This window comes from Terrapene carolina, unplaced genomic scaffold (assembly GCF_002925995.2).
Source record: "Terrapene carolina triunguis isolate 2854851 unplaced genomic scaffold, T_m_triunguis-2.0 Scaffold95, whole genome shotgun sequence".
Lineage (NCBI taxonomy): Eukaryota > Metazoa > Chordata > Testudines > Emydidae > Terrapene > Terrapene triunguis.
In genome coordinates this window covers 12,592,870-12,617,209 of record NW_020664446.1, presented here as the reverse complement: position 1 = coordinate 12,617,209, position 24,340 = coordinate 12,592,870, and the positions used below count along the sequence as shown (strand labels likewise).

The following is a 24,340-nucleotide window of genomic DNA, read 5'->3' as shown; positions in this document are numbered from 1 at the left end:
GTATAACTGTGAAGATAACGTACTGTATGTGGGGTTATAAAGGAGCCGTGTTACAGAAATTAAGGTACTATTATTATTGTTTCTTTATCATAATATTTTATAAAGTTGGTACTTAAGAATTAAACTCATTCCTTTTTTTACTTGATTGTGGGGCGGCTGACCCTGTGCAAACTTTGCTGAATATCCTCAAGGAGTGAATTCTGAGTCTCCATGTGCTTTTCTATGGGAGTTGGTTTTAGGCACTAGGACAGGGGTTCTCAAACTTCACTGCTCCGCGACCCCCTTCTGACAACAAAAATTACTACAGGACCCCAGGAGAGGGGACCAAAGTCTGAGCCCAACCCAGCCTCACTGCCCCAGGTGGGGAGGGGACCCAAAGCCTGAGCCACACCGCTCTGGGCGGGGGCGCCAAAGCTGAAGCCCAAGGGCTTTAGCCCCAGGCAAGGGGGCCTGTAACATGAGCCCCGCCGCCAAAGGCTGAAGCCCTTGGACTTCCTCTTTGGCCCCAGGCGGTGGGGCTTGGGTTTCGGGCCTAGGCCCCAGAAAGTCTAAGCCAGCCCTGGCGACCCCATTTTAATGGGGTTGCGACCCACAGCTTGAGAACCACTGCACTAGGATAAAGGCAGTAAAGTAAACTCTAGCCCACCCAAAGGTTGCACCTGCCTTGCCAATATCGTCTTGTCAAAAGAGAACTCTATTTATGGCAAAACTGGCTTCTGCTGAAAAATGCTCCAAGTGGGGTAATGCTGCTGGCAGTGCCCGAGTACTACACAACTTACAGTGGAGGAACTTGCATTACGTCCCCTGTGAACTTTTGCAGCACACGTTCAAGATCTTCTTTTGTTATCTGATCTGTCAAAAGGAAACAAGATATACATTAGCACTGATTATTTATATAGCACCCTCGGTGTCCGTGACACTTTACAAACAGGTACAAAGAGAAGGTCCCTGCCCTTTGGATCTTATAATCTAAACTAAGAAAAGAATCTCACAGAAGATGGTGGGAGACCACAGTGGGTAGAGGAGGAGGTAAGAGTGAGAGTAAACACAAGCAGAGGAGGGCAAATTGTCTGGGTTGATTTACACGTTTCTTGCAGTTTAAAACATTTAGTTCAATAGTCCTATTTTAGGCACCAATACAGAAAGATGCTCCAGACTGCAAATATTATTGTTACCTCCTTTTTGTTCTGTGCTTTCACAGCACCTAGCACAGTGGGGGTCTGGTCCACTATTACGGTCTTAGATACTATAGAAATGCAAATAACAACTAAATCCCATTGAAGTCAGTGGGACTACTCATGCTTAAGCATCTTGTTCAACTGCGGCCTTAAAAAAAAAAAAAAAAAAAGGTAAGTAAATACAGTAGGCCTGATTCTCTGTTCTGATATTGTCCCTTTTCTAAAGAAAAGGGTCTGGAAACCCAGCAGACCTGGCCAGCTGGGAATTTCCCTTGAACAGGAGGAGCCCTGGGTAGAGAAGACCAGCATAGCTGCTCTGTGCCATACCACGTCACAGCCTCTGGCATGAGGGGGAAGGGAGTTGTAGTTAGGAAATCAGTTCTAAGGCCTGGTCCACACAGTTTTTGTACTGAATTTAATTATTTCAGTTAGGGGTAAAATTTCCTACTGAAATAGTTATACCACATCATCCCCTATTTGGACACAGTTACAGAAGTATCTTATACTGGTGTAATTTAGCCCCTACCCATACAAGAATACTGCCATCACTGCATCCATTACCAGTACAGTTAAAGTGATACAATTTATGCACGTAGGGAAGCCCTCAAGGGAGTTTTCTTCCTTTCCCTGGATCCTCTGCTCCCCTCTCTTTTTTTCTTTCTGCATAACTGAGTTAAACTTGGAAGGAAAGGGGGAGAGAAATGGAACAAGTTAAGCCTTATCCATGTCCTCCTCCAACCCCCTCCCTTATCTTCTTGAATTAGGTAGGGGCACCACATTCATCCCAGAACTGAATGGACATTGTGAAACTTAATGCTCCCTCTCAGCAGATGAAACTAGTAGTCACTAGCAGGAACTGGGGGCGGGGTGGGTGTTGTACCCAAGAGCTGAAAAACCCCAACATACGTGATTTTATTAATACTTTCCAATTTCCATTCAGGCCTGAGCATTCATTTTTTTGGAAAACTATGTTGCAAGACTATGAAAACCTTCCTAGTTTTGATTTTGATAAAGGAGGGAACTGCTTGGCTAAACTAAGCAGCTTCTCTTAACAGTTAATCCCATAGCTTTAGGGGAACGATCCTACAGGACATTTGAGATGTAAAGCACACATTTTCTTTCCAGTAAGAGAAGAGAGTGGGAACAACACATCAAATTTCCCTAACTATCAAGATTCAAATATCTAAGCCATTAAAGCTCATGGAGGCATCATTATGTTTCTTTATGCATTCTAACTATTGCCATTGTATTGAGCAAATACCCTTATTAACTATAGCTTCTCTCTAGAGAGACTGCCCCCAGTGTACTGAGTACAGTTCTGCATCTTTATTAGAAGGCCATCTTTTCAGTAACCAGTTTTGTTGGTTGCTTAAGAGGGGTTTCAATAGGACAGTTGCCTCTTATCTGTTCAGAAAGCAAACCTCAGATCTGTAATCTACATGCAAATCAATGAATGACTAGGAATTGGCTGGCCCCATTTCTCATAAAATAGATTTGGTTCATGTCACGCCAATGAAGTCAACAGAGTTCTGATTAAAACGAAATAAAATGGATAGCATTCTCAGGCCCTTTATTAGGTTTTATTCTGCACTCTCAGTAGTTCTTCAAAGCAGATGGATTTCACAATATGCATAAGGGTTTATTCCCCCCAAAACAAACAGTCTCCTCTCCGTTGCAGCATCAGAGGAGAGCAACTTATGCCTCACTTTTGTAAACCAAACACTGCAATTTCAATAGCAGATGCTGCCATTATGCCCAGCAGCTGTCTAAAAGAAGTGTCATTAATGGTAATGCTGCAGTGATTCATAAATCAGTCAAGGATGTTGGGGAGACCAATGCACATTAGCATGGGGGGAGGGGAATGGCAGAATCTTTTATACCATAAATTCAGAGCTTCCCCTAAAGAACCTCATGTATGTTATTGGTTTGCAGTCTTGCTGTGTGCTGCAGTTTAGCAAGGTGTCAGAGAAGAAACCATACGGCAGTAAATACTATCCTTATGAGCCTGTCAGCGTGTCCACTGTGAACCCATTTGCTCCAGCTGAAACTTGGTATGTAAACTGAGCAGGACTGTCACTTGTTTTCTTTTTCAATATTCACCCCCCGGACTGAATCGGTGGTTAGGGCACAGCTGGGTTCAATTCCTGCTTTGATCTCATACTCCCCAGATTGAGCGGGGAATAGGAAAAAGCCCACTAAGCTCTGGAGAAAATAATTTGTGGTACAGCTAATTTAGTAATCTTTAAAAAGAAAAAGAAAAAGTGAGGCATAAAGTTCAGTCATTAACAAACAACGTTGTGCAATGTCGGTTTATCAAAGTAAACATTTTACAGATTAGCCTGATAGGACCTAGAATAAATAATGTTTGTCTTCTGCAATTTCTCACGGTTTGAACAGGCTGGTATTAAAAATGACGATCCTGTCTGCTCCTCCCCCCGTGCCATTACAGGCTGACATGACAGTTTGGATTTTTTTGCTTTCACTTGTAAACCCACAAAAGCAGAGGCAGCTTCATTAGATTCGTGACTTTGCTGAAACATTGTGTAAGCTCTGTACTCACCCTGCTCGGATTAGCACATACGCATACTCTACATAGTTCAGATGTACCCCAGTCCTGAGGTTTGGTTTTGCTGATCATTCACCCAAAAGCCACCACAATGCTCAGCCTAAACTTTCTCCCCAAGATTGGCTGTTCCTGAGGTTTTCCCTGCCAGGTCTCTCTTTTTCCAGATCTAGTTTTTTCTGCTATAGAGAAATATACTCTACCCCTTCTTACATGCTGGGGAGAGATAAAAGCTATAACTGCTAGTAGGTCTCAGCACAAATTACACAGTACCTTCGCGCAGGCTTCAAGCTGCCGATAAAAGGATGATTTAATAAAGGAGCCCTGTATTTCTATGCAGGCTTTTAGAGTTTGCCACCTGTTGCACAATGGTTTAAAATACACCAGTCATGTCCAGTTTGTGCTTGGAATAGGCACTGCAGACAATTTGCCAACGGTTTCTACACTAATCACTGAAAGAAATAATGTGACCAGTGACCTCTACACAGGCCAGATTCTGATGGAATAGTCCCCAACTGCAAGTCCATCAAGATCACAACTACTGACTCAAGAACTTCTCGTCTTATCTATACTGGTGTAAATCAAAATAACTCCTTTGTCTTCTGAGACCAGAAATTCTCAGGTCAACAGTGCACTGGGATGCTGATAAGATTACAGAAGGAAAACAGGTCAATGATTAAAACCAAGCAAAATAATACGTGCAAAACAAAATGGTACAAATTATTGTAAGAGCACTCTAGTACACGCTAAAGAGTGACATTTGTTCAATGTTTATTTGCATAAACTATTCATCAGATAAACATAAACAGCACATAGATCACCAAACAGTGTCAGTTTAATGGAGCTATGCCAGTATATATCAGTTTAGGATCTGGGATAAAGTCTGGTTGCAAATGATTTGCAAAGAGGAAAAAGAGGGGTTTTGTTTCTCTTTTATAATTATTCAACCAGTTCTATTAATGACATCCCTTCGCTTAAGTGGTAAAGGTCCTTGCAAGTTCTGTTCCCAATGCCTGGATTTAGCCAATAAGAGGCTGGGGAGGGTCGTGGGTATACACCACTATGGATCATTATCAAAGGAGCCACAAAATGTAAACGGCTCTCTCAGAAAAGCATCAAAGGAGCACTAAACCAAGTTCACAGCTACTTTCAAAGTTCATTTTCATTTTCCAACAGGAAGGCAATAAAGTGATTCTTGCTTCCTCAAGTGGAAATTGTTTCAATCTGGCTGTACAAGATGCTTTTCCCTCAAAAGATAAACAAACAAACAAATAATAATAATTTAAAAAAAACGATTGGGAGGGGTTAAAATCCAAGCAGACCTTTTCAGCACATCCTTGCAGTGTGTAACTTATATTTACAATGGTTTGTTTTCTTAACTTCTGTCTAGAGACTTTTCTATAAAATTTTAGTGCTTGCTTCTGTTTCAGACAGTGGGCAGCTTTCTGCAAGTGCTCTCCACTCTGGACCCAGTGTGGTCCTTGAGGAAGAATTCTGCACATCTCGTAAGCCGCTTTCCCTCCCCCACACTTAGGACTCAGTCCTGGATTCCATGGGAATAGGGGGCACTCGGCACCTCACAGGATTAGGACCTAAAGCTCAAAGGGAAGTTGAAATTCAGCTCCGAACCTCAGCAGTGTATAATGTGCAAAAAACTCAGCAACTACACAGGAAGCTGAAACCAGCGGTTTGGGAGGTTGTTAAGAGATGGGAAGAGAAGGAAACGAGTCGGGGGAAGTAAGAGTAGAGGAAAGCACATGGTTCTTGTGCTCTCCCCTTTGGAGAATTCACAATGCAATCTCGCTGGTCTGCACTAATGGTGGCAAGCCCCAGTAAATTTCTGAACGCAAGAAGCATGAAGACAGCAAGCAAGCAAGGCTAATGTATCATGAAACATACCTGGTTCATCCATTCTGGCAATGGGAATTGAGTTTTAATGACTAGCGATAATACTTCATCATGGGCTGGTGAACGTGCAGTGTATTTTGTCAGCATAACAGAGCGTTCGCACAGACTCATGCCTTCTGCCTTTCTGAGAAGCAAGTAGAAACCACTTTGATTTCTACCGGTTATAAAACTGTGTGGTTTAGCCACTCAGATGGGCAACCTTACAAAAGCCTAGATAGATGGATAAGAAGATTCTACTGAAGCCCCTGACCATTCGGTATTGAAATGGAGGCAGTGTGAGCAAGTTCTCTGAGCAGCACCAGGCAGTCAAAAAGACATTACCAGCCAGCATTGGCAATGCAGTTCAGGGTGAAACAGGAACGGGTGCTTGCCTGCACCAAGTGTAAGGAGGAAAATTACAAGCAAGAGGGAAGGGAAAAAATTCAGCATACCTTTTTCATCACAAGATAATGAAAGGTAATTTTGTTGTATTTACCTGTTCCTAGGTATCAGAAACAGAGTGGGGCCTGTAAGAGTTGCTAGGAGACGAGCTATCTATAGCATTCTTTTTATGTTGCGAAAGAATTAATGGCAAACGCTTTCAGGTGGGTTCCCAATTAGTCCTGCATTATTTCTCAGACATACAGTGGTTTCTTTACCCTATCTGTGAATGCACTCCAGAACGTGTGAACTGACAAAGCAGTAAATAGAATTAGTTCAAAACTGTCAAACCTATGCACCATGGTCTCTGTGTAGGAGAGGCTCATTTATTTAGATTGCTAGGAGCCAGCATGCAAAAGAGAGACAGCATGAACAGGTGAAAAAGTGAAAAGGTGAGTCTATGCCAGCCCCATTTTAAAATAAAAAAGCCTGTACTTAAAGGGGCTTTTTGGAGGGGAGACTGAAGTACTTCTTTCCTTCTGGGTTTCAAGGGCAAAGGCATCCCACATGGGATTGTGCACTGAAGGATGACAATTTTATTGGTGATGCCAGTACACTGAAGGCAAAACAATACAGTTATGCCTGATTCTATTTTTCACCTTACTAGTTTGATGCTAGTTTCTTGAAAAAACTGAAGTCAACCACTGTGCTGGACCCAGCTGTGAGATCTTAGGCACTCAGGTTAAAGCTGAAATAATCATGCAATTTGATTTAGAAATTATATTTAATTTTCAGCATCATATGAGACACAAAGCTCCAAAGAGCTATGTCCTCTTGTCCCCAAGAAGGTATTTTTCTTTTTAATATAAACCATCGCATCAGGTCAATTGTTTTGCTTTCCCACAAATGCAATGCTGAAAAAATTAAAGAATGTGAAGTCCAAAATCTCTCCTCCGCTTTGGTAAGATACAGGCCATTTATTGCACTTTAATCTATATCTATGATCTAATTAATATAAGGTTACCATAAGGCTTTTCTTCGGTTACTTTTCCTGTAGCATCTAATGTATCAGTAGCTTTTCCCAGTTCCCCAATGGCCATGTACTTCTGTGAAGGAAAAAGAAGAGATTAATGTCTTTAAGAGTTTTAACTGAACATCCAGTGAGAACTTCAGATGGCACTACTAAAGCTGGATCATGAATAACCAACCACACAACTCTGGGGAAACAAAGATGGAGATATTAAGATAGGAAACTCACAAGAAATGAAATCCAGCATTACATGGACATATCCATTCATTGATTTAGGATTTTCAAAAAGAGTTAAGTAATGTGGTAGCTAAGCAACATTAAAACTAAGTTGGTGTGATGTAAGAGCTTAACAATAAAAATATTTTAGTGAAATAAAAGAATGAGCAAAATATTTGCCATAATATCATCTTAAAAACAGTAGGATCTTTCATCCCAAAGGACTGCACAGTACTTTACAATCTTAATACAATATGAAAGAGAGAGAGAAGATGAAGGACTTATCTACCACTGTAATGCGGCCATCTCTGAGGCAAAGCAGGACATCTGTTCAGCAGTGGAATAGAGTACCACACAATAGTTTGGACGGGAAAAGAAGAATTATCGGATTATCAATGTTATAAAATTTATTAGCACAACAAACAGAATCACACACCCTGTAGTGTGGCAAAGGAGACAGCGCCAATACAGAACGTCCAGTACTCCATGCATTATTCACGTCATCCCTCGCAGAGATGCCCAGTGCAGGCGAGTTGGCTCACACATAGTCATCAAGTCAGTGTTTTCCAATGTCTCCCACTGCCCACAGCCTGGGTATCGACTTTTATAATGGTTTATGCTAACACCCACTGGCATTATACATATTTAGTAATGGTTTTAGCCACATGCTTCCATACCTCAATAATATTGGGGTTCCTAACATCTATAGGTTAATTAACCATTTACCTCATAGTTATTAGTGTAGTATTTAAGTCAACTAGTTACCAGAGTATACCTGCAATTAGTACATGTAAGTTTTGATTAAACTCAATATCCTCCAAACTTTCTCTAAAATCCCAAAAGCATATATTTGCGGTTCCTCACGTCACCATTTTCTGTCGTGTACCACTGTAATACACACCTTGTGATACAAGGTCATCTATGAGTTAGTTCCTTATGAACAGCTAGACCTTGATTATGCTAAGCTAATTGTCATACAGGTATCAGGCGTGTATGCCCTTGCATTACAGCCACCTACACCTTATCCATATGGCCTATCAGTGTCCTTGGGTGCCAGGCTACAATAATCTCCATCAAACAAACAAAAAAAGTTACTAGTTTACAACTCTCTCTCTCTCTCTCTCTCTCTCTCTCTCTCTCTCTGTAAATAAAGCAATAAGGAGAACAGTCTTCAAACTACTGTGGCACAGACAGAGAGAAAGGAAGGACTTTTGAACAATAAAATGCAAAATAAAATACTATATATTGGACAACTTTTTCAGAAGTTACAATGAGTGCGTGAACAGGTCTGAACGGTTCTATTATTATTAAACCTTTAAGGTCTTTCATTAGATTTCAGGCTGAAAGAGGTTCCAATGGAATGAAAGTCCTGGCATCAGCTTGGCCTGTATGATGATTTTTTAAAATCTGGTTATAAGCAACTAGCCTCTGGCTGCCCATTACAACCACATTGTTAAAGTTAACATTCCAGCAGTGGAGAAAAATTCTTTACGCTGGATCTATATAAAAACAGGTTATAGAAACTCCATCACTGAATGGTGAACGCATTCCACAGCCTCAGTTTCTATCTCTTCGGTTCTGCGTAAGGTCATAAACCTTTCTAATTTACAAAAAGTGCATGTGCCAAAGGAGACTAGATGACCTCCTTAGGTCCCTTCCAACCCTGATATTCTATTCTATGATTCTATAATTGCAAAGAAAAAATCCCAGTCTAGTTATAGACCAATAAAGTGAGGGGTGCACTAATCCACACTTGGAGAAAAATCAAGCCACAAAAGGTCCAGGAAATTGAGAGTTATATTTGATTCGCTATCAATTTCAACAGCACCCTTGAGTATTTGTAATTATCTATCACAGTCCTCATTGGCCATTTACAGGAGAATGGAAGTTGCAGAGGAGAGGACAAGAACTCAGACTGAGCCTAATGCTCCTCTTCGACTTCTCTCATTTGACTGTCTTGGGCCTGGTCCACACTAACCCCCCACTTCGGACTAAGGTACGCAAATTCAGCTACGTTAATAACGTAGCTGAATTCGAAGTACCTTAGTCCGAACTTACCGCGGGTCCAGACACGGCAGGCAGGCTCCCCCGTCGATGCCGCGTACTCCTCTCGCCGAGCTGGAGTACCGGCGTCGACGGCGAGCACTTCCGGGATCGATTTATCGCGTCTAGACAAGACACGATAAATCGATCCCAGAAGATCAATTGCCTGCCGCCGGACCCAGAGGTAAGTGTAGACGTATCCTTAGAATTCAGAGTTGCCTTTCCTTGGACTTAAGCTCTCCCTGCCCTCAGAAACATCTACTGAGTCTGACTCTGGTGACCTTTTCCCACCTCCACTGGCTATTTCTCTCTTCAATTTTTAAAAATACATCTACGGGCGCCAATCCAGCACTCTCATAAGTAATAGATTACCGCATCGACATAGAGAAACAGCCACTCTTCAACATCTCCACCTCAGCTCACACCCTCCTTAACAGAAACCGAAAGAGGGTGAGCACTGCAGCGCGCTCCAAAGGGTAACGAAGATGGGTTTGTGGACCAAGTTCCAATGCTGAAGACTCCTCACAGAGAACATGCCACCAGCAGCTCTCTCTCATTTCTACTGAGCAAACACTGGCCCAATCACCTCTGCTAATCTCCCCCTGGTACATACAGTTGATCTCTCAGGTAACCAGGTCCCAAATCATTTAGGGATTCATGCGTTAAAACCAGCACCTTGAATTCCAACCAAAGGTTTATTGGGAGCCACTGCACGTTATGGAGCATCAATCCAATGTGTAACCCTCCTTAACAAGCAGGCTGCAGCATCCTGCACTAGCTTCAACTTTCAGCCCCACCTACAGCAATCTAATCTGGAGGTGACAACAGATGGATAACTGTGGCAAAGCCTGTATCAGACAGAAATGGTCACACGTGCCCTGCTACTATCTGGAGAGGGAGGCTCTTGCTGCTATAGCAACTGGTGTCAACGCCAGCGTGGCAATCAGAAAGTTGTGGGAATTGACAAACCTCTCAAGTGCACTGCTTTACGTGATACATACAACATTGGTGCTGCCTCCCTGTCCTGGTGTGCTGAGAACTACAGCAGCATTTCACAGGGTAGGGACCAGCGATCAGAGGAGGAAGAGAAGACCCTCCTCTAGGAGCTCAGTGCTTTCTGCCCTGTCTTTCTCTCCCCTCCCTGCAAAAAGCAGAGAGGTGTCTGAGGGAGTGACCCCATGAACTAACAACTGTAGAGAGGGAGGTCTTAGCAGGCTAAGCCACTACATCTTTCCACGGGAGACTGAGGGGAGGCCAGCCCTGAGCAGCTCCCAGACTAAACTGATTGGATTGTGAGGCAGACCAGGCAGCACCCACCACCTCCTTCCTCTCTAAAATTGCCTCCCCCCAGGCATTCCATGTGAAGTTAAGGCAGAAACCCTCCCTCTAAGCCTCCCGGTGCCCAAGCAGCTGTGCAGGGATTTTCCCCCACCACTTCTCCACACTATAAGAGACTGTAAAACTGGTTTGTTTCATTCACATAGTGAGGAAATATCCCTAAAAACAGGTGTTAGTGTCTAAGCATTGGGCACTCCGTCAATTATGATGGGATGTGGAACAAAACCCAGGTGTTCCATACTTCGATCATTCGTGACACATCTCGATGGCTTGTGTCACCCACTGGCAGATTTGCAGGTTGAGAAGTGTGGGGCAGCTTTTTTTCTGGAGTCACCACTGCAAATGGGACCCTAGTAACCTAAGCCATTCCCTTTGGCTGGCTCTGCAGGGAAAGACTGGTGGGATTCACACACAAATGGCAAACCCTATATATATATATATAATGTTATATAACAATGATGTTTCTTTTGTTAAAAGAATAGCCACTCTAAATAAATGCTTCCAGTTTTAACGTCAACTGATATTTACCAGTTAAACCCTGATTGGGGGTGGGGGGAGATACTCTGACTTAATATGTAGATTTACTGGAGGGGTGAAAAAGAAAATATACATGGGTTCTCTGAACTCGTAGCTAGGAACCTTAAATTCTTTCTAGTCAGTTTCACAATGGTAAGAAACCCTGGGTTGACTGCAGGGCATGTCCATATCACTTGTCAGTGAAAATGCCAGAGAGACCATGGGAATAGTACTTCTCAGTTTTGTTTTATTTTATATATCAAAGTTTTATTGGGAAAAAGGCCAGAGATCTGAAATCCTAAATTATAACCTGTTTTAAAAGCGTCTCTTAAAAATGGAACAGAAACTTTTAGAAGAGAGACTCAACCTCTGGGATGCAATTGTAAAATAGGGTCATTAGTAGCTGTCTTTAAAGTTGCAAGGTGGCTCCCATTGTGGGAATTTCCTGGAAAGGAAGGACTGTAGGAAGAAGGACATATGGTTCCTAGAGTTCATCTGAGGATAAGGTATTTTCAAATCAGAGCAGCAATTGAACATGGGACTGAAAGGGCGGGGGGAGAGCTAAGAACCCTAGTTAGACAGAATCATCAGAGAAATCAGATTTGACATAAATAGAAGATCAATATATGTATGTGCCTGACACAGGTGAGGCACAGAAAGCCTACAGAGGTTGCAAGGACACAAGCAAGCAACCAGCTGGAGCACAAAACGGGTAAGTGTGCATCAAAACTGCCATGCTGGTGCCTAACCATGTAACTGCATGCTTTGTGCATACAGATACCAGACCTGCAGATGCATCTTGGTTGCAAACTTGGGCCTCTGTACATACTGAATTGGCCCTATATGGTTATTTATAAAAGTACATTCAATTTGTGTCCATAGATTCATAAAATTTATTACTAACTCCTGACCAAGATTCGTTATTCACGTAACTTGTTACATGTATTTCAATAGCACCTAGAGGATTCGGGCAAAACCGGGGTTCCATTGTGCTAAGCACGGTTCAAAACAAATAGCAAGAAATAGTGCCTGGCTCTAAATAGAAAAGACAGCCCAAGGATAGAAGAAAAGGGATCATTATTTTAGACCCAATTATTTTACAAAAGAGAAAGGACTTCCAGCAGCCATGATCAGACATATTAAAAGCAGGAGGCCCCCAAACAATTTGAAAATGTTACCAAAAGACAAAACACAGATTACAGAGGGGACAAAAAGAATTTTATGACAAAGCAAGTTCAAAATTAACGAACAGCAAACATGTCCTCTTAATACAGAGAAGCATTACAATTCCTCTCCTCTAGCATCCATTTTTCTCCTGAGTGAAAAAGCTGACTTTGTGCTAAAGCTGCACTAAATTTTATTTACTGCTAGATGCTATAATTGTTCTGTCATTGCTGAAGAACGATCTGATCTTTACCCTAGGACTAGCTGGATTGTCTGACTCCTTATGTCAGCCTCTTACTTAAAATGCTCTAACGCATGGGGTGACCTGATTTTCAAAGTGAAAGACTAGCACCACTCATCAGGGGGGAGCCTGCAGCCGAAAGTTCTGCCAGAGATCAGGGAGTGATTTGATAACTCGGGGGATGTAGCCAGAGACTCCAGGGAATTCCAAAAGCCAGAACAAAATACTGAAGTTTTGTAAAAATATTAGGGACGTCAGGTCATCCCCCAGATTTCAGTGCTACATGGTCTCACAGCTAAGCACAAACAAGGGCTTACAACACGCAGACCCACTTAAGAAACCAGCTGCTTGCTAGTACCAAGTCTCTTAATTCAAAGCTTCCAGACACCTTCCCCACTGGAAACTCTCTGCAGTCACTGGAGGAAAAAAATCTCAACCATGGTCTTGTATAGAGGTCAGTTTTATTCTGACACAAACTCATTCCCTCCTTCCCACTCCCAACCTCTTCCGCCTGCGCAATGGATTACACAGGGGAAACACAAACCCCCACCCCACACCCAACTTTTTGAAGAATCCAGTATTAAGGAAATTCCGGATTTTCTTTCTCCCAGAAATAGAGCAGACTCTTTACAGGGGTGAGAGATGCTGAGAAAAGAGATTGTTTTAGAATGGTGCAATGGGGTATAACTAGGAATGTCAAAGTAAATTATGAAAATTAATATTTAGGTTGAATCCAAAGAAGTTTCCTCATGCTAAGATCTAGTAAACTCCAAATGGCAGCGGTACAAAAATCTCTGAGTGACTAGAAAGGGGCACTATAGGGAACAAAGCTGCTTTAGCGTGGGAATAGACAGATCTGCTAACAGATCATCTGTTTCTGACTCCCAGGATTTCATAATTTAAAAAACAAAAGTTGACTCAGTATGTCAGCACTGTTATTTATTATTTTGTTAAAGTGGGACGGAAGAATGGTATATGTAGCGAATACAAATATGTAATTTACAAAGGTCAGAAGGAGTGGGTGGGTGGTGGAGAGAGAGCGAATACAGAAAAATTCTAACTGGAGCGGACTCTCCATTTTGTGAGGCAATAGTTCCTGCAGCACAATAAGTGCAGCCTCTTCAAAATTTTCAATACTGTACTTTTAAAAAGTCTGAATAGTAATAGAGCATGAAGCAGAGATATTAATAGGTTAGGCCCCTGAGGTTAACATAAAAGAGAGAGACTTGAGAAATACGCAGCACGCAGAGCCAGCTCACTAATGGTAAAGCAGCAGGCAAATTAATACCTGCACTACATCGCTGGGGCCCTTTTATAACCTATATTTTGGGGGGAAGATGCGGGAGGAAAAAAGAGGGAGGGGAAAGGAAACCAGAAGAGTGTTTGAATTCAGTAGCTCCAGTACCTATGTTTTTTTTAAAAAATATATAGGGTAATACAAATCTTCCAGTGCAGATATAAATCACTAGAGTGGATTGTCAGAGACTTTAAGGTTGCAGAAGCATTTCATTCTAACCCCATTTTCAGACTTTCCAAAACTATCACATTTTGCTCTGAAATCTTCCATGTGAATTTTTTTCTTAATTTAAGCAAACACAGTTGAGTTGTTTTTAAGATATGAGGAGAGGGATGGTGTGGGGGAAGAAGTGGGAGTATGGGAAGCAGCACTTTCCCCATTATACACCTCTATCCCGATATAACGCGACCCGATATAACACGAATTTGGATATAACAGTAAAGCAGTGCTCCGGGGGGGTGGGGCTGCGCACTGCGGTGGATCAAAGCAAGTTCGATATAATGCGGTTTCACCTATAAACGCAGTAAGATTTTTTGGCTCCCAAGGACAGCGTTATATCGAGGTAGAGGTGTACAAAGAAGATTCTGTCTGACCTTCCCTCTAATAAAGGCATCTCTAGAAATTCGTTCCTGGGTGTCTGGCTGGTAAGTCTTGCCCACATGCTCAGGGTTTAACTGATCGCCATATTTGGGGTCGGGAAGGAATTTTCCTCCAGGGCAGATTGGCAGAAGCCCTGGGGGGTTTTCGCCTTCCTCTGTAGCGTGGGGCACGGGTCACTTGCTGGAAGATTCTCTGCACCTTGAAGTCTTTAAACCATGATTTGAGGACTTCAATGGCTCAGACACAGGTTTGATACAGGAGTGGGTAGGTGAGATTCTGTGGCCTGCATTGTGCAGGAGGTCAGACTAGATGATCATAATGGTCCCTTCTGACCTTAAAGTCTATGAGTCATGATAGAAAGATCAAATTTGCCACAGGAGTAGCTCCTATGGGGAAAGGAGTGCCTTTAAGAGTTCCAGTGAAAACTGATTTTGATTTGATCAAGTTCTGATCTGCTGGAAAAAACTGCATGGTTGGTATACACAGTATGTTTTGCATTGCGTTCTCTCAATAAACTCATACAAGAATTAGCAGCTGTGCACCTTTTGCCTTGCAAAATGTCTCACTGGCACAAGTCATCTTATCAGGATCAGTTACCTAGCCCTGGTCTACACTACGAGTTTAGGTCGAATTTAGCAGCGTTAGATCAATTTAACCCTGCACCCGTCCACACCACAAAGCCATTTTTGTCGACTTAAAGGGGTCTTAAAATCGATTTCTGTACTCCTCCTTGACGAGGGGATTAGCGCTGAAATCGACATCGCTGGGTCGAATTTGGGAGTAGTGTGGACGCAATTTGACGGTATTGGCCTCCGGGAGCTATCCCAGAGTGCTCCATTGTGATCGCTCTGGACAGCACTCTCAACTCAGATGCACTGGCCAGGTAGATAGGAAAAGCCCTGCAAACTTTTGAATTTTATTTCCTGTTTGGCCAGCGTGGCAAGCTGATCAGCACAGGTGACCATGCAGAGCTCATCAGCAGAGGTGACCATGGAGTCCCAGAATCGCAAAAGAACTCCAGCATGGACCGAACTGGAGGTAGCGGGTCTGATCGCTGTATGGGGAGATGAATCCGTGCTATCAGAACTCCGTTCCAAAAGATGAAATGCCAAAATATTTGAAAAAAAATCTCCAAGGGCATGAAGGACAGAGGCTATAACAGGGACCCGCAGCAGTGCCATGTGAAACTTAAGGAGCTCAGGCAAGCCTACCAAAAAAACAGAGGCAAACAGCCGCTCCGGGTCAGACCCCCAGACATGCCGCTTCTATCATGAGCTGCATGCAATTCTAGGGGGTGCCCCTACAACTACCCACCCCTGTACGTGGACTCCTGCAGGGGAGTCTCACGCAACAGGGATGAGGATTTGGGGGACGAGGAGGAGGAGGAGGAGGTTGAAGATAGCGCACAGCAGGCAAGCGGAGAAACCGTTTTCCCTGACAGCCAGGAACCATTTATCACCCTGGAGACATTACCCTCCCAACCCGGGCTCCTGGACCTTGAAGGCGGAGAAGGCACCTCTGGTGAGTGTACCTTTGTAAATATAATACATGGTTTAAAAGCAAGCGTGTTTAATGATTAATTTGCCCTGAAGACTTGGGATGTATTCGTGGCCAGTAAAGCTACTGAAATGCAGTCAAGCAACATCCGTTCTTTATCTCTCTCTGTTATCCTCAGGAGAGTGATATCATTCATGGTCACCTGGTTGAAATAGGAGAATTTTATTAAGGGGACATTCAGAGGTGGCCGTTCCTGCTGGGCTGTGTGCCTGTGGCTCAAAAGAAATCATCCCCACTGTTAGCCATGCGGTGGGGGGAAGGGGGAAACGATCATCCCAGGGAATTGGGGGGGGGGGGTAGTTGGGTTTGTGCTGCACGTTAACCGAAAACCTTAGCCCCTCCTTTTAAATGGCCAACCCATTTTAAATGGTCAACCCAACTCTCCCTTTTTTCCTCCCGCAGCTGCAAATGTTTCAACGCTACCACTATCATCTCCGTCCCAGAGGCTAGTGCAGATAAGAAGGCGAAAAAAACGCACTCACAATGAAATGTTCTCTGAGCTCATGCAGTCCTCCCGCACTGAAAGAGCCCAGCAGAATGCGTGGAGGCAGACAATGTCAGAGTCCAGGAAAGCAAAAAATGAATGCGAGAACAGGAGGGACGCGCGAGATGAGAGGTGGCGGGATCGAGAGGAGAGGAGGCAGGAGGCAACGCTGAGGCTACTGGAGGATCAAACTGATATGCGCCGGCTTATGGTTGAGGTGCAGGAAAGGCAGCAGGAGCGCAGACCGCTGCTGCAGCCCCTGTGTAACTGCCTGTCCTCCTCCCCAAGTTCCATAGCCTTCTCACCCAGACGCCCAAGAACACGGGGGGGGGGGGGGGGAGGCCCTCCAGGCACCCAACCACTCCATCCCAGAGGACTGCCCAAGCAACAGAAGGGTGGCATTCAATAAGTTTTGAAGTGCAGCGTGGCCCTGTCCTTCCCTCCTCCACCACCCCTCCCGGGCTACCTTGGCCGTTATCCCCCTATTTCTGTGACTAATTAATAAAGAATGCATGAATTTGAAACAATGACTTTATTGCCTCTGCAAGCGGTGATCGAAGTGGGGAGGGGAGGGCCGTTGGCTTGCAGGGAAGTAGAGTGAACCAAGGGGGTGGGTTTTCATCAAGGAGAAACAAATAGAACTTTCACATCGTAGCCTGGCCAGTCATGAAACTGCTTTCTAAAGCTTCTCTGATGCGCAGCGCACCCTGCTGTGCTCTTCTAACCACCCTGGTGTCAGGCTGCGCGTAATCAGCGGCCAGGCGATTTGTTTCATCCTCCCACCCCGCCATAAACGTCTCCCCCTTACTCTCACAGATATTGTGGAGCGCACAGCAAGCAGTAATAACAATGGGAATATTGGTTTCGCTGAGGTTTAACCAAGTCGGTAAACTGCGCCAGCGCACTTTTAAATGTCCAAATGCACATTCTACCACCATTCTGTACTTGCTCAGCCTATAGTTGAACAGCTCCTGACTACTGTCCAGGGTGCCTGTGTATGGCTTCATGAGCTATGGCATTAAGGGGTAGGCTGGGTCCCCAAGGATAACTATAGGCATTTCAACATCCCCAACGGTTATTTTCTGGTCTGGGAAGTAAGTCCCTTGCTGCCGCTGTTCAGACAGATCAGAGTTCCTGAAATGCGAGCGTCATGTATCTTTCCCGGCCATCCCACATTGATGTTGGTGAAACGTCCCTTGTGATCCACCAGTGCTTGCAGCACCATTGAAAAGTACCCCTTGCAGTTTATGCACTGGCTGCCAAGGTGGTCCGGTCCCAAGATAGGGATATGCGTTCCGTCTATCGCCCCACCACAGTTAGGGAATCCCATTGCAGCAAAGCCATCCACTATGACCTGCACATTTCCCAGTCACTACCCTTGATAGCAGCAACTCAGTGATCGCGCTGGCTACTTGGATCACAGCAGCCCCCACAGTAGATTTGCCCACTCCAAATTGATTCCCGACTGACCGGTAGCTGTCTGGAGTTGCAAGCTTCCAGAGGGCTATCGCCACTCGCTTGTGAACTGTGAGGGCTGCTCTCATCTTGGTATTCTTGCGCTTCAGAGCCGGGGAAAGCAAGTCACAAAGTTCCATGAAAGTGCCCTTATACGTGGGAAAGTTTCGCAGCCACTAGGAATCATCCCAGACCTGCAACACTATGCGGTCCCACCAGACTGTGCTTGTTTCCCGGGCCCAGACTCAGCGTTCCACAGCATGAACCTGCCCCATTACCACCATGATGTCCAAATTGCCAGGGCCCGTGCTTTGAGAGAAGTCTGTGTCCATGTCCTCACCACTCTTGTCACCACGCTGCCGTTGCCTCCTCACTTGCTTTTGCAGGTTCCGGTGCTGCATATACTGCAGGATAATGCGCGAGGTGTTTACAGTGCTCAGACACTGAGCGGGCTCCATGCTTGCCGTGGTATGGTGTCTGCAGGAGAGCAGAGTGGCAGCGGAAGCGTGACGATGGTTTTCAGCCCTATTGTACCGTCTGCTGCCAGCAGCACCCAGGACACAACAGCGGCGGCTGAGCTGAGCGGGCTGCACGCTTGCCGTATGGCATCTGCGTGGAAAAAAGGCGCGAAACGATTGTCTGCCGTTGCTCTCACGGAGGGAGGGGCGACTGATGACATGTACCCAAAACCACCCGCGACAATGTTTTTGCCCCATCAGGCAGTGGGAGCTCAACCCAGAATTCCAATGGCAGTGCAGACTGCGGGAACTATGCGATAGCTACCCACAGTGCAACACTCCGAAAGTCGACGCTAGCCTCGGTACTGTGGACGCACTCCGCCGACTTAATGCGACTTAATGCGCTTAGTGGGGACACACACAATCAACTATATGAAATCGCTTCCTAAAAAATCGACTTCTATAAATTCGACCTAATTTCGTAATGTAGACATACCCTTAGTAGCCATATACAACACCTTTCCTTTTCACAATATAGGGCAGCCTTGCTTAGGCGCAATTCAAGGGACAAGACAGTTAGCTTCAAATATAACGGCCTATATTTGCCAGCAGCATTTCACTATTACTCTGTGTTTTCACTTAATCTGTACAATACATTATGACAGCAACATTTAATGTGTGGTTACCATTTAAATGGCTATTGCAGAATGCCTGGTATACAACAAGATGCTACATATTAGTATCTATGGTTGTTATCTACTGTCACTGACATGTTAAGACATACACATACTCCAGGCAGGCCAGAACACTAAGGCCCATACTTCAAAAGTTGCCACTGATTTGAGGTGACCATCTTGAGACAGTTAGCATCCACAACATATATATGAATGAAAACAATCAGGCCTTGTATGTCACAGTGGGTACACAAAAATTGAAGCACTCAAAATCAACTTTTGAAAAATCTGGGTTTAGGTGATTTTCTCAAGGTTTACTCAGGAAGCCGGTGACTAGAACCCAGTTCTCTTGATTTCAGTCTCTTGCCCTAATAAGGCTATTCTTCTGCCCCGGTCACTTCCATTTACAATAACTACGCTTGTTCTGTGTTTGTATAGCACCTACTGTATGGGTCCTGGTCCCCAACTACTGCTCCTAAGCATTACAGTACAACAAATAATAAACAGCGGCAATCTCCACCATCTATTTACATATTCTTTGAAGCAGTATTTCCTCTTACTGATAAGTTTACCTGCTATTAATTTCATCAGTGAATCCTTGTCCTCCACTGTGGAACAGTGTAAAAGAGAGGGACTGATCATTTCTTACTGTACCCTCCATAATCTTCAATTGTTCCGTTAAAAAAAAAAAAAAGGAAACATTTGTCAAGGTCTAAAATAAGTAGTGTGGGCATGTATCATTTTCCAAATGTGTGCGTTATATTCTTGGAAGTAGGTAGCAAATATTTGCTCAATTCACTCTTCACAGCTACAGGAGCATCTGCTTTTTACACAGCCTCACAGCTCTTTCTGTTCATCATTTCAATGATTAGACTCTGCTCCATTCTTCTTGTAAAATTCTTTAACAGATGAAGAGTCAGATCATCTCTCTTTCAACGGAGCAAGGAAACAGGAGAAGATACAGTGCAAACATAGGGTGTGTGGGAGGGGGAGTATTTGTTTGTTTTATTGATTCTTAAATTTAGGGAGGAGGTGGTTCTTCCCACCCAAGGTTAGAAGCTTCCCAGGGAAACTGGCCCTTATTTCAGCGTGTTTCATACTGCTAATAGCACAACAGTCAAGGGATTCTTTTTCACGTTTTACCTCCCCCCCCCCCCAAGTGCATGCTTTTAATAATTAACCCTCACCAATGATGAAAGGCCAAAACCAGAAACCTTTACTCATGATGAATAGCATTTTAGTCCTATTAAAATCTAGGGGACTACTGAGGAGCATTTGTGGAGTAAGGTGCTATTCAATGTAAGGGCATCAAAAAATTCTAGTCCTAAAGAAAAAATTCCGCTCCCGACCCCAAAGAGCCAGTCATATCCTCATATGCGTATATGTATAGGCAAAATAATGGCAATAATAGGAAAGACAAGTGAAAAATTTATCTCCTCAATCAATGAAGCAGCATGTCACCCTGTAAAGCATGTCTAGGCCTTTTAGTACCACAGAAGATCTACTTTGCGGAACCATTTGAATATACTCCTGGCAACTTTCATAACTAATTGACATTTGTTTACAATAATTACTTCCACGCTGTAGGTGTTTAATTCATTTAGGACAGTGCTATTTTGACTATGCAACAGTAAAACCGTTTCAGATACATTTATAATCACACAATCATGAAAGAGGGCGAAGTCCTGACTCCACTGGAGTTAATGGGAGTTTTACCAATGACTTCAACAGGGCCAGGGTTTCACTCCGGGTTTGTCTACACTGCAATTAGATACCCGTGGCTGGGTATCTAACTCGGGCTTGAGGGACTGTTTAATTGCAGAGTAGATGTTCAGGCTCGGGCTGTGGCCTGGACTCTACAACCCTGACAGGTGAGAGGGTCCCAGTGCTTAGGCTGCAACACGAGCCCGAACATCTACACTGCAATTAAACAGTACCGCAAGCCCGAGTCGGCTGGCACGGGCCAGTTGCGGGTGTCTAATTGCAGCGTAGACATACCCTCACAATGTTTTGCTTAGGCTGTATTGCACTGTGTATTGTTTTACTGGAACAGAATTGTTGGCTAGATAAAATACAAGGCAAGCAGTAAAGATGTGTGCCACAAAGATTCCTCTGAAAAGAAAGTCAGTTATTCAGTTTCTTACATTTGAAAAAATTCATCGCACGCATGCACTAGGATGTTTTTGCAATAAAATTTAACAGATAAAAGGAAACTTAAAAAAAAAAAAGCATAATTACCCCCACAGAACTCATTGCCACAAGATGGTGACCAAGTATTTTGGAGGCAAAAAAGAATTAGATATTCATATGCATAATTATTATATCCACAATTACATTAGATAGTATACAAAAACTAAGGCATCTAAATTCTCACGCTTCAGGGCATAAGACAACCCATTGTAAATTACTGGTTAGGAAATAATGTTCCCTATGAGACATTTATTTCATTATAGGCTCTTGCACCTTTCTCTACAACATCTGGGACTAACCGCTGCAGAAATGATTCTGGACTAGATGGACCATGGATCCAATCAGCCACTTCCCAGAATGATGCTACAATAAACTTACAAGTCAGTAAGAAGTTCTCATATGACAAAGGAAGTTGGTCCAGTTTCTCCTTAAGAAGCAAGCTCTGTATTTTTGAGACAAAACATGGTGAAGCTGCACTTTAAAAAGACTAGACTAACTCAGCATCTTCGTTCTCCCCTTGATCCCTTTTTGTCTCTAGTCTTTGAGGTGATTTGGAGTTTGGGTTTTATATTATCCAGATGACATTTTGATAGTGAGCCCCTCTGGAGAGGCTGCAACCTTTGAGATCAAATGCTCAATTCACCTACTCTCCACTCAAGCATTTGCAATCAATGCAGGGAAGTCAATTCTAATTCTCCACAAGTCACTGGAGCTCCTGGGGCTTCAGATAAAAAAAAGAATGACTAGAGATTCTACTTTCCAGAAAAGAAAAGCAGGTTTCAACCTGTCAGTATTTGAGGATTCAGAGCACAGAATGCTCATGATGGCCCAACTTCTGGTCTCATTTACCTTGGTATGACCCCAGTGAAGACTCAGGGGTCACCCTGGTGCATGTGACCCTGCTGAAGAGAATGTGAGCGAAGCCAGAGTTGCGCTCTTTATAATGCAATTAACTAAATATGAGTGAACATGCTACCCGGGTGTCTGAAGTTTTGATTATCTTGTTTTATCCCACTTCAGTAAAGGCTTTCTGTGCTAGAGACATCCCTCCCCCACACTCTCCCCTGCATTGGGAATTATTAGAATAATGCAATATCTCATTGCCGCCTGCTTAGGCTGCCAAGCCTCCTACCTCCCTGATGAGCCCACAACTTCTTTCTGCATAGCTACATTATTACAGCACATCTTAGTGGGGAAGAGATTTTTCCAAAGCAATGATCCCCTTTAAACTTTCCGCTGTTAGCAAGAGCACTCTAAATTATCTGCCCATAAACATCATCTCCATATTGTCTCAGTCTTAGGAACAAGAGTTACTCTGATCACCGACTATCCCACGTCTTTCGGAGGAAGCATAGCATGCCAGTCTTTGAGACGCAAGAGTAGCCCATTCACATGCTGTAATTTATCCCACAACTTTGCTGGAACATTTGAAATAAAAAAAACAAAACAGACATCTATTTCTGGGAAAATATTAAGGAACTTGATAAGAAGCTTTGAGAAACTTGGCTGGACATTCCTATTTCTTTTGAGTTAGTCCTTAAGGAGGTCACACACTTGATTATAGAACTGACAAAACATGATAATCCTTACAGAGGCTGTATGAATTACAGATCAGGGAATCACGTTGATGGCAGCCAAATCAGCTTATGTTTGATAGGACGTTTGGAAAAAGTCTGACATTCATATTTTTGGCAGAGCTGCCATATAGAGTTCACAGCAACAATGTTAAGTTTTGGGCCATTAGTGTAATTATGCGGCCAATGTTGATAGACTGGATCTAATTTCTCTAGAAGCTAGCTTTAATGTAATTAAAAAGAAAATCCCTAGCAGAAACGCATATTGAATGTAGTGGAATCAAAGATAAAAAGGAGCGAATCAGAGCAAAAGTAACAATTATTTCACAAAACACGTCGTCATGTATGATGAAGTAAGAGACACTCTAATCATAGTAGACGGCACGACACCTAAAAGGCAGAACATTTTTCAACAACTTTAGAATAAAGAATAGTCATGGCTAACTACTATTAGTCCTGAGACCTCTGTAGCCACCTAGTTAAACCTATGAGTCTATCTACAGAGATTTGCAAACTGGTTTAGCCCTCACTTAAAAATAATTTTAACTTGTGTCAATAAATTACCAAATTAAACTAACCCAATTGGATTTAGGAGCATCTACATTAAGGATTTGTACTAGTTTAGCAAGAACTATTTAAAGCTGATTTAGATAATATGACAAAGCTTTTCTGTAATGGATAAAGGTATTAAAAAGGGGATGACAGACTATAAACAGTTAAAGTCTCAAGTAACAGGGACTCAACCTCAAGAACTATAGTAAATTACATGAGTACTATCGGCCTAATCCAAAGCCCACCAAGGTCAATGGAGAGACTCCAATTAGAGTCAGAGGTTAAGGCCAGAAGGACCACCAGATCACCTAGTCCAGTGGTGGGCAAACTATGGCCTGGGGGCCACATTCAGCCCTCCAGATGTTTTAATCCGGCCCTCGAGCTCCCGCCAGGAAGTGGGGTCCAGGACTTGCCCCACTCTGGTGCTCCAGCCAGGGAGCAGGGTCACGGTCTTGCCCCACTCCGCATGGCTCCCGGAAGCAGCGGCATGTCCCTCCTCCGGCTCCTATGCGTAGGGGCAGCCAGGACTCAACATGCTGCCCCCACCCCAAGCGCTGCCCCCACAGCTCCCATTGGCTGGGAACCGCAAACAATGGGAGCTGCAGGGGCGGCGCCTGCGGACAGGGTAGCGTGCAGAGCCGGAGGGGGGACATGCCGCTGTTTCTGGGAGCTGCTTGAGGTAAGCACTGTCTGGAACCTGCCCCCCTGAACCCCTCCCATGCCCCAACCCCCTGCCCTAGCCCTGATCCCCCTCCTGCACCCCAACCCCTCATTGCCAGCCCCACCCCAGAGCCCGCATCCCCAGCCAGAGCCCTCCCACCCTTCAACCCCCAATTTTGTGAGCATTCATGACCAGCCATACAATTTCCATACCCAGATGTGGCCCTCGCGCTAAAAAGTTTGGCCACCCCTGACCTAGTCCGACTTCCTGTATATCAGAAG

General features: G+C 43.9%; 1 protein-coding gene across 1 annotated transcript in view; it reads right to left on the bottom strand.

Moving 5' to 3' along the window:
• Window positions 1-24,340, bottom strand: part of TRUB1 (TruB pseudouridine synthase family member 1) — a 45,980-nt gene that overhangs the window by 5,165 nt on the left and 16,475 nt on the right. Inside the window, exons 4-5 of the mRNA XM_024203815.3 lie at window positions 7,034-7,115; window positions 780-852 (exon numbers count right to left, since the gene is read on the bottom strand). Coding sequence (XP_024059583.2) covers window positions 780-852; window positions 7,034-7,115 — 155 coding nt within the window. The remainder of the gene's footprint in view (window positions 1-779; window positions 853-7,033; window positions 7,116-24,340) is intronic.